Source organism: Dipodomys spectabilis, unplaced genomic scaffold (assembly GCF_019054845.1).
Source record: "Dipodomys spectabilis isolate Male_0828 unplaced genomic scaffold, ASM1905484v1 ptg000030l, whole genome shotgun sequence".
NCBI classification, from domain to species: domain Eukaryota; kingdom Metazoa; phylum Chordata; class Mammalia; order Rodentia; family Heteromyidae; genus Dipodomys; species Dipodomys spectabilis.
The window spans coordinates 6,851,262-6,862,162 of NW_024870707.1; the positions used below are offsets into that span (position 1 = coordinate 6,851,262).

The following is a 10,901-nucleotide window of genomic DNA, read 5'->3' on the forward strand; positions in this document are numbered from 1 at the left end:
AATAAAAATTATTTTTCCTGGGCTGGGAAGGTGGCTCAGTGGTAGAGCGCTTGCCTTGCATGCATGAGGCCCTGGGTTCGATTCCTCAGCACCACATAAGCAAAAAGAAAAAAGCCGGAAGTTGCACTGTGGCTCAAGTGGTAGAGTGCTAGCCTTGAGCTGAAGAGCTGAGGGACAGTGCTCAGGCCCAGAGTTCAGGCCCCACAACCAGACCCCCCCAAAAAAAATATTTTTTCCTTTGATGATAAAATCCCTGAAAAGCCACAAAAGGAACATTTAATATGTGTTCATATATCAATCTGAATTACAGAGGTTATATCATGGTGGTTCACACATGTAACCCTAGCTACTCAGGAGGCTGAGATCTGAGGATTGTGGTTCAAAGCCAGTTAGGGGAGGAAAGTCCATAAGACTCTTTATCTCCACTTAACCACCAAAAGTCCCCAAAGTGGAGCTCAAGTGGCTCAAGTGGTAGAGCACTAGCCTTGAGCACAAAAGCTCAGAACAATGCCCAGGCCTTGAGTTCAAGCCCAAGTATTGAATAAATAAAAAAATAGCAATCAAAAACTAGAGGATTTAGGGGCTCCCACAGAGATGCCACGTGTCACTACTGCGTTCTTCAGGGGACAGATAGGGGTATGCAAAAGGGGTGGGTAGGTTTTACAACAGTGAAAAAACTTAGAAATGTGAAAGCAAAAGCTGCATCTGCAGTAAGGTAAGAGTGGAAGAACACACAGAGCCTTTCTTGCAACAGCTTTGCAAAGGAATCAGAGCAGAGGCCTAATCTCATTGGACCACAGACCTCAGTCCAATCACCTGGGGCATCACAACTCCTCTGGAATAGCTAGCAAATAAAAAACTTGAAATAAAATCTTCATTTTGGGGTACAAAGCAACGCAAATGTCTATTAATCCATAAACTATCTTAACATTAGAGCCATTCCCCTGCAAAGAATAGCTTTTGGCAGACTTGAAAATGAGATAATTCAAGTACCCAGGAGTACAGAGAAGTAGGGAATAGATGTCATCCAAGTATGAATAAGCCTAGATGATTTATTAGATAAAATGGATAATATAATTTGATAAAAAATAATATAATTATTTTATTTGATAAAGTCATTTCTGGACCATATTGTAATATTCATTATACTACATCCAGAGCTAAGCTCATGAGTAATGAGAGTAAAATAGTTCATTATAAGTATATTGGAGGGGGACAGTGAAGTGGTACATGCCTGTAATCCCAGCTATGGGAGAGGATCATCATGGCTCAAAGTTGGCTCTGGGCAAAAGTGAGAACCTTATCAGAAAAATAAAGTAAAAAAGGTATTGGTGCTTAGCTCAACTGGTAGAACATTTGCCTAGCAAGCTACAAAGTCCTGAGTTCAAACCCTAGAATTGTCCATTTTAAAAACATCTATTAGAACAGAATTTAACTCAGACAACATTAATCCAAAATCAGCTGATACCCATGAATGATCACAGAATTCTACACCCATGGAAAACTGAATGAAAGGCAAATTCAGAAAAATAAAGCCGTAATGAATGAATGATCTTTTTAGATATTCTGTCTGGCAGCTCAGCAGAAGCCGGCCAAAATTCAATTAAGGGAAATCTGATCTCAGTAGAAAATACTAAAGAAAAACAAGGCAAAGTATAAAAATGTTTAATGATGAGACATACAAGACTCTATGTTGAAAAAGAACTTTACAACTTTGGGGCATAGGGGTGGGTTGAGGGAGGAGTTGGAGAAGTGGGGAGGGAAGGGATAGAAAGGGAAAAACAAAGGAGGAGGCAACAATGCTCAATAGGAAATGTACTTATTACCTTACTCAGGTAACTGTAACCCCTCTGGTACAGTATCTTTACAATTAAAAAAAAGACTGAAAAAAATTTTAAATAGTCATAAATGACTATCCTTCATTCATCCATGTCCTTGTAATTTGATAGTTCAGATCTTCCCATGAAGATGCAGAATCTTTTCCTTATCCTTTGAGTCTAAATTGTCTATACAACTTGCTTAGGCCAATGGACACAAGCATACGATTGACAAAAGTATAGAAAGCAGTTATGAACTGGAAGAGGTTCAAGTGTCTGCCAACCGCTAGATATATTGATCTGAGATGCATGAGAAAAACTGGAAGAGATGAGCAGACCAAGACCACAGCAGCATAACCAACTGTATGACCCAGAGAAATGCCAACAGAATAAACTGAGATGATTTGAAGTCACTATGTTGTTTGTTTGTGTATATATTTGTGTATACATACATACATATACACATATATATGTGTGTATAGAGAGAGAGACAAGGAGAAAGATAATATACAAAATATACATAGTCCAATTTGGTATCAATATATTGTACATATAATTATTACACATGACATATATTATATATCATACATATTAGGCATCATATATTATGTAGTATATGTCTACCAAATCAAATGAGATTTATATTCATTTATAATATATATTAATTTATTAATGTGGTCTATGTATATTTGGTACAGATATATATGATATGTTTATGTTTACATATTTAGGCTTATATATGTTTATAATTTGTATTTTATATTATATATCTGGAAGTTTAAACATCAGAGGAGTATGGGGCTTGCTCCAAGGTGACAGCTTGTTTCTGGCCATTTTAAGACTACTGGTCAGCTTCTCTGACCCAAGCCACAGACCTGGCAGGTTGCTTTGCAACCTTCTCAGGATCTTGAGCAGAGCTGAAATTCTATGACTCTGTGACTCAAAGGTTCTAAAATTCCAAGTCAAAACACAACAATGCCAGTGCCATAAACAGCCTTACTACAGACAATGCAAGAAAAGAACATGGACTAGACAGAACCACCAGAAAATCATCCTCTCTTACATCAAAATATCAACCATACCAGCATCATCATGAATTCAAATACTGCACACAGTCCCACGTTCCTGATATTTCCTCCAGAAATTAACAGTCCGGAATATAAGTCATCAGAATTCACGGCTAAGATCTACTACTCTCAAAACTTCCTGCAGAAATTTCTTGTTACAAAAATGAAGATCTTAGGGGTAAGTAGCAAGACTTCCCCGCTCTGTATTGCGTTGAGGGGAAGTTTGAGAGAGGAGAAAGGAAGCCTAGCTTGTGGCACAGTTTAAAGGTATGAACCAACCCCAACTTTCATTTCCACTCAATTCAGAAAGGATGGGTCCCCTCCTGCCTCTACCACAATCACATATTTTTTTTAAAATTTTTATTGTAAAGGTGATTACAGAGTATTGTAAGGTCATGTACAGAGGGGTTATAGTTACCTAAGTCAGGTATTGACTATATTTCTTTTTGAACAGTATCACCGTCTCCCTCATTTACAACGTATTTTTAAAAATAATATTTAAAAGATAAAAAAGAGAGAGGAAAAACAGTAAGGTAGTTTGGGAGACCTCTTTCCCCATAGTCATATACCCTTGTTTACCAAGATTTCGCATAATGTAGGAGCACTGACAGCAAATATCGGAGAGAGGGTTTAAGAAAAGTCCTGGGAGCATCACCAAGGAACTTCTGCTATCCTTCCCTTGTTTTTGAGAAAGCAGAACTGTGAAATCAGATCTAAACATGACTTTTCCCTCTATTCACAGGCCATCCAGATCCTGCTTGGAATTATGGTTTTTTCTTTTGGAGTTGTTTTCATTTTCCTCTTGATAAAACCATACCCAAGGTTTCCCTTTATTTTTATTTCCGGATATCCATTCTGGGGCCCCGCTTTGGTGAGTACAGCCGTTCCACTGGAAGCCATGTCAATCACATGAGATCCTAGAAAACACTTAGTAACGAACTATAGAAGATTCGGGTATATGATGTGCTTTGAAAAGAATTAGCAGAAAAAGATTAATCTGGTTGAAGTTACTTCCTCCCATTAAGTCACCAGCTTTATGTATATCCTATCTGTGGGTCCTGAAATTCCTTTGGGAATATTGCTTTGGGTCTTGTAGTTGCTATTTTGTCCATTAAGTCTTCTAAAATGAATAGCTATGGATTCTAAGTCAAATCCATTGAGCAAAGCAAGGGAAACCAAAAAGCTGGTGCAACTGAGCAACCTCTGAGAGCTCTCAAGCAAGCAAGAAAGAAAAATGTGAGCAGATCCTGTCAAGGTGTTGTGGTAAGCAATGTAAGAGGAGAGTTAGAAGTACTTATATAAGCAGAGACCAACTTGCAATTCACTTTTAGAGAACTGAAGTCTTCGTATGCCCCTGCTGTGTACACAGAAGAATGTGTTACATTTAAGCTCATTCGATTAACAGTAATTCCATCTAACAGTGCCAGAAAATAGGCAGGCTTTGAAAGCCCCTCTCAGCTGTGATTGCTGGCAAGGGAGGTTACACAATTACCACAGAGAACCGTGAGTACTAAGCGAGGCTAAGGAAGCTGCCTTCATTAGGAACAGGCACCAAAGGGTAAGGGATATTTTTCAGAGCCATTTCCAGTTTGACCAAGCTTTCAAATGCTTAATGGGGTAAAGAAACATACAGAGGACAGGAACAAGGGACATCTAGGTATAAAGGCAGGGATGCCTTGTTTCAGAATAAAGGATCAAAGTCCGGGAAAGCATTTCATATTCTGTAACCTGCAGTATTTTACCCCAGGTAGTAAGGGTGGAGGGATGAGCCTGGCAAAATACCATCAGGGGAGATTTAAGCACCTAGAGATTTAAGCACCAATGAACTATCATGCGATCTGAAATCTCCACTAGGCGATGATGGTACCACATTTGACTCACCTCCATGAAAATAGTTGGGGTTTCTTTTTTTCCTTTTTTTGGGGGGGGGAGGGTAAGGATTAGAAGCAATATCACTTCACATTTCTCTCCAAGAGAACACACAGACTGAACTCTTAGTAAGATGAAATTTCTGATCTTAGTATTGTAAACTGACAACACTAATGTGTCATGAGATCATAACTAGAAATGGAAATCAGACAAGAAAACTAAAGTGTGGGGCGATTGTTTTTAATTCACATATTCAGGTCAATTGCTAAGGCTAGAACAGGTTGCCAGGGTTTTGGTTCACTATTTATTTAGGGAGCATCTTCCAGACAGTCCATCCTTCTCACTTTGCCAAGGAAAAGGATGTGCAGTAACCTAGCCTGTGAGAAATCCTAACATCAGACAGACGCATCCATCATTGTGATACTCGTTGTTGTTTTAACAGTTCATTATATCCGGAGCCTTCCTAATTGCATTGGAAAGAAAAAGCACAGAAACTCTGGTGAGTTGTTTCTACTTTATTTTAAAAATTAAAAATTTGAAATAATTCATTCTAGCCTTAAAAGTGAATTTGGACCATTCATAAGGAAATGTAAAGACTTGGAAAATTATATATATATATCACAAAGTAAGCCAGACCCAGAGAAACATAGGTTACATGGTTTGCCTCATTTGTGAAAAAGCCAGCTCAGCAAAAAAAAACAAGTCCAAGAGAGTCTTATTTCTAATTAACCCAGAAGTGAAGATGTGACCCAAAGTGGTAGAGAGCTAGCCTTGAACAAAAGAGCACCGAGACAGCACCTAGGCCCTGCGTTCTCAAGCCCCATGATCAACCAAAAAGAAAAGTGAATATGGAGAATCATTAGGCCACTATATAATTCCATGATGGGTCAAGAACTGATGATAATCTTTGCTAGTTGTGATCATAAATTATATTCCACTGGTGCCCGAAGTGGTTTCCTAGGTCATCTAGCTTAATTCTCATTTTATATACAATGACAATGAAGCTGAGAACTGGCTTGCCCAAGTTCCCCAGCCAATGAATGGTACAATGGCCTCAGCATTCCAGTTACTCCCTTATTAACTCTTTTCTGTATTTTGTGCACCTACTGCACACCAGACACTTTGACAGGCCCTGGTTTTGCCACAGAAGAAAGGTCGAGTCTAAACATCCTCATTAAATTACAAGTGAAATATAGAAATAAAGAATGCATTGCTAAATATATACAAATACATTAACATAAATACTGTAGATTCAAGGGAGAACCAAATGTAATGCCTTAAACAGGCAAGGTCAAATTCAGCAAAATAAAACACCAGGAAGTGGGTAGGGTCAAAGGAAAAGGAGTAAACAAATGAAGAGGAAAAGGGAGAGAATGCAGTCAAGAATCCAATGTATATCCCACAAAATTAAGAAGAATCAGGGAAGGGGTAGGAAGGGAAGGATGAGAGAGAACGTTGAAGGGGTGACACTGATCAAGATATATTGTATTCACAAACTGCGTTGTTAAATAGCAACTTCTTTGTACAACTACTTAAAGAAAATTTTTAAACAAAAAAATAGCTAATGTATGATGATAACTTAAAGATTCATTTTATAAAGAACATGATTCTATTTTGCTCTAAGAATCTAAGACATTAGATGTCAGTCAATAAGCCAATTACTGATTTGCAGCAAAGAAGATCTTCTGCGGGGATGTGGACAGATGGGAACCTCACTGCATTGCTGGTGGGAGTGTAAACTTGTTCAGCCACTTTGGAAAATAGTATTGAGGTTCCTCAAAAAAATACCCCAATGACCCAGCAATCCCACTTCTGGGCATTTACCCAAGTGATCACAAACAAAACCATACTAAAGCTAATAGCACAACTATGTTTATTGCAGCATTTTTACCATAGGTAAGATATGGAACCAACCCTGATGCCCCTCAGTAGATGAATGGATAAAGGAAATGTGGTATATATACACAATGGAATTCTGTGCCTCCATCAGAAAGAATGACACTGCCCCATTTGTTAGGAAATGGAAAGACTTGGAAAAAATTATATTAAGTGAAGTAAGCCAGGCCCAAAGAAACATAGGTCCCATGGTTTCCCTTATTTGCAATAACTAGTATATGTCTGAGACAAACAGAAACTGTCAGACAAGTTGATGTTAGGCAAAATGAACCCCAAGATAAGGGTTTAAATGTTTTTTTTTCTTTCTTGCGATTTTTTCCAACATATTTATAAGATGATTTCTTTGTTGCTTTGTATGTACCTCCCCCAGGGAATAAGCCCTGCTTTTACTGTATTTGATGTTGATATAATTTGTAGAGGGGAAGGAAAAAAACAAGCTGTTTAAACAGGGTTACAGGTGGACCCATTACAACGATGAGATGTACAAGACGTTATGTTGAAAAACAAACTTTACAGCTTTGGTGGGATGGGGTGTGGGGGTAGGGGGAGGATGGGAAGGGATGGGAAGGGGAAACAAAGGAGGTGGCAACAATGCTTGATAAGAAATGTACTCACTATCTTGCCCATGTAATTGTAACCCCTCTGTATGGTATTTTCACAATAAATAAATAAATATCTTCTGCAAGCCTGTAGTTCCAGGAAGAAATAAAAATGACAGAGAAACACAATACTTAAACACAAGTTTTAGAACAAAAGTGTTAACAGGCCATGAGTTGCGCCACAGCATCAAAATGCAACACTAGGTGTGGCTACTAGCTACCCTATATCCCATCCTTTGTCCCCTGAGCACCCACCTCATATGAACGGAAGCTAACTGAGGTACAGAATGTGGCAAATAGAAACATCACTGAAAAGTCTACTGCATGGGCTGGGAATGTGGCTTCGTGGTAGAGTACTTGCCTAGCATGCATGAAGCCCTGGGTTCTATTCCTCAGTACCACATAAGAAAAAGCCAGAAGTGGTGTTGTGGCTCAAGTGGTAAGAGCGCTAGCTTTGAGCAAAAGAAGTTCAGGGACAGTGCCCAGACCCTGAGTTCAAGCCCCAGGACTGGCATTAAAAAAAAAGTCCACAGCATTCTGTGGATAAGGACCTGGCTGGCCCATGGCACTGGATCATTATGACTAAAACCTTGTTCTCCTGGGGCTCTGCTCATTTCTTTATCTCTGTCCTTGTGCTGTGTTCGGATTCCTTGGCAGCTAATCGTGAGCCGAGTGGTAAACATTGTCAGTGCCCTGGGAGCAACAGCTGGAATCATTCTCCTCGTGTTTAGTTTCCTTCTAGATGGAAATTATATCTGTGGCTACTCTCGAGACCGATCTCCATGTGAGGAGATTACCATTCTGTTCACTGTAAGTATGCTGCATTTTTTAGAGCGAGAGGCCAATGGCTTAATCAAAAAGATTCAGTAGCATCCAATTAATACCACCCAGATAATGTGAACTAAATTTGCTCACAAAAATTTAGGGAAATTATAATACCTGAAAGAACAATAAACATGTTATAACTCCTACTCATAGGGAATTAGACATGATTGGAAGGGATAGACTTGTACACAAATCACTATGAAATTTAATACTAAATGGAAATAGAGCTCCATAATTCATAGATTATTGTACTAGATATTAGAAACATGAATATTTTTTGTTTTAATTTGGCTTTTAATATTTAGAGAGGTAAAACAAATGACCAACACCACCCCCCCATACACACACAAAAAGTCCACAGAAAATAGAGAGAGAAGGAAATCTGCTTTTACTGAATGCTAGCTGTAAAGGGGTTGTACCATGGTATCATGGTATTTCACCCTTACACAGTACTTCAACCAGCTCAACCTATTATTTTCTCTTCCCAGCTCCTCCCCACGTTATCCAGCAACTCTTAGTGAGTGTCCTTATGCTATCTTTGTACAGTATTTCAATACTATTGACTCAGTCATTCCTTGTCTCCCTTCCTCCTGGTCCACCCAAAAGGTCCTGCCATTACAAGTATGCTTTTTTTTCTGCTGGGGTCTTGGGGCTTGACCTCAGGGCCTGTGCACTGTCACTGAGGTGCTGTCACTGAGCCTCTTTGCGCTCAATGCTAGTGCTCTACCACTTGAGCCACAAAACCATTTTCACCTTTTTCTGAATAGTTTATTGGGGAGAAGAGTCACATGGACTTTCCTGCCTGGACTGGCTTTGAAGTGCAATCCTCAGATCTCAGCTTCCTGAGTAGCTAGGATTACTGGTGTGAGCTACAGGTGCCCAGCTCAAAGTACTTTTTATATGTGCATGAAACTAAAGTAATGAAACCTGTTGAAATTGTTTTAAGGGAGAGGGATGAAGGAAAATGACAAAGGAACTGAATTTGATCAGGGAACATTTTATGCCTGCATAGCTATGTCACAATAAAACCTCCTGTGCATCTAACATATGCTATTTTAAAATATTAAAACATTTTACATAATCACTTATTATATGGCCACTAAACATTGTGTCTCTAAAGTAGTTATTCAATCTGTAACTCAAATATGATAGACAAATATGGCTGGAAGACAGAATATTGATAATATTAATGTTTACAACTTCACTATAAGGGCTCAGTTCTCAAAGGCGAAAAACCTTAACTGACACAGAGCCAGCACCCCCAGACTCAGGGTTCCTGACCAAGTGTATGTCATTTTACATGCTCTTAGTTGCCAAAACACAAAAACATCTTCTAAGTCTTTTGCAGCTACTAAAATGGAAGTTATAAGGTGATGAAGATGAGAGCAGTAAATTCCTCTAAACACTATTTGAACAGGGATGAGACGGGAGAAGAGAAAAGGGAATGGGGTGAATATTCACCCCTGAAGAAAACAGTAGATGGAGTGAAAATATTCAAACTGCACTGCGCACATGCATGAAAATACCACAATGAAACCCCCATCTATTATAAATATACACGGGTTCAAAAATTTAAAAAACAAATAAATACCAAAAAAGAGCATAGATGGTACTCTCAGCTGATGCTTCTTTTATATGTCTTTTTCTGCATGTTCCTCTTTTTCTGGGCTAGTAAGTTTTCTTTTTTTCCTCTTTTTCTTTCCTTTTCTAATTTTACTTTTATCATTTCCCTGTCTTCTCCCTCAATGGGCCACTTTTCTGATGTGCATTTTGCTGTAGTTGCTACATTTAAGAAATTGAATAGTACTTAAATATAGTTTAGAAAATATATTCTTTTGTGTGACTTTTTCAAGTGATATATGCTGTCCTGTGCTATGCTAGGAGGTCTGCATAGTCCCATAATCCTCCCCAAATCTGATGCCCAAGTATCAGATACACTTGGGGGGAGGGGAGTAAAGGGAGTTTTTATTACCTAGGAATTGCCACCTCACTATTAATCGGAAATTTGATTAGTGTGCTAATACCATGACTTCCTTTTTTCCTGTTCTGTTACAGGGAAGTTTGATTTTGCTGTTGATATTTACCATTGTTGAGTTATTTACCTCTCTGACTTTCTCAATTTTTGGAAGCTACTCAGACAAAGACTATAAGTAATGTTCCTAAACAGCACAACGCTATCAGAATAAAGACAGAATATCTTCAGAGATGAACTCAATTTGAGAGGAAATGTTAAAAGGAATGCTGATGATTCAGGCTGGCAATTCTCTCAAGCCAGAAGCGTAAGGAATGGGTGAGGAAGCTGAGAATTTGACAGATTACATGCACCTGACCCTGAGCAATGCCAGCACCTCTGCCCCACCCTGCCCCCCACATATCCCACATTCATCGTGGTGTCGTCATCTTCTCTGAATCATGAAATCTTGAAACTGAGGGCCATAATGTGGCAGATTGTGTCTCCACAAATAAAGATATGAAAGAAAGCTCCAGGTTGGGATGACTTAGTCATTTAACTTCCTGGATTCACAACATCCTCCAGCTCCTTTTTTCTAAGAGCTGCCACACAGTGGCTCCAGCTCTGTTGTGTTGTGTGGGAAGATGAGCTGCACAGAAGCATGGTCCAATCCGCCAATTTTACACTGACGTTGCAGTTATCATCAAAGATGCGAGCTGATCAACTAGAGTAACAGCAGAAAAGAAAATGAGGTGAATATTGGTGGAGCCATTCTGCACTGTGGGAATCATGTTCAAAGCTGTACTTGACTACTCATGTAATCCTAGTAGGAACAAGGCACCAATGGCTCGTGCCTATAATCCTAGCTACTTAAGAG

General features: G+C 39.0%; 1 protein-coding gene across 1 annotated transcript; it reads left to right on the forward strand.

Annotated features, from left to right (window-relative positions):
* Window positions 1-2,909: 2,909 nt before the first annotated feature.
* On the forward strand, window positions 2,910-10,227 carry Ms4a5 (membrane spanning 4-domains A5). Its single transcript, XM_042675750.1, has 5 exons — window positions 2,910-3,062; window positions 3,627-3,755; window positions 5,196-5,252; window positions 7,906-8,058; window positions 10,129-10,227. The coding sequence occupies exons 1-5, from the start codon at window positions 2,910-2,912 to the stop codon at window positions 10,225-10,227; spliced, it is 591 nt and encodes a 196-aa protein (XP_042531684.1).
* Window positions 10,228-10,901: the final 674 nt, after the last annotated feature.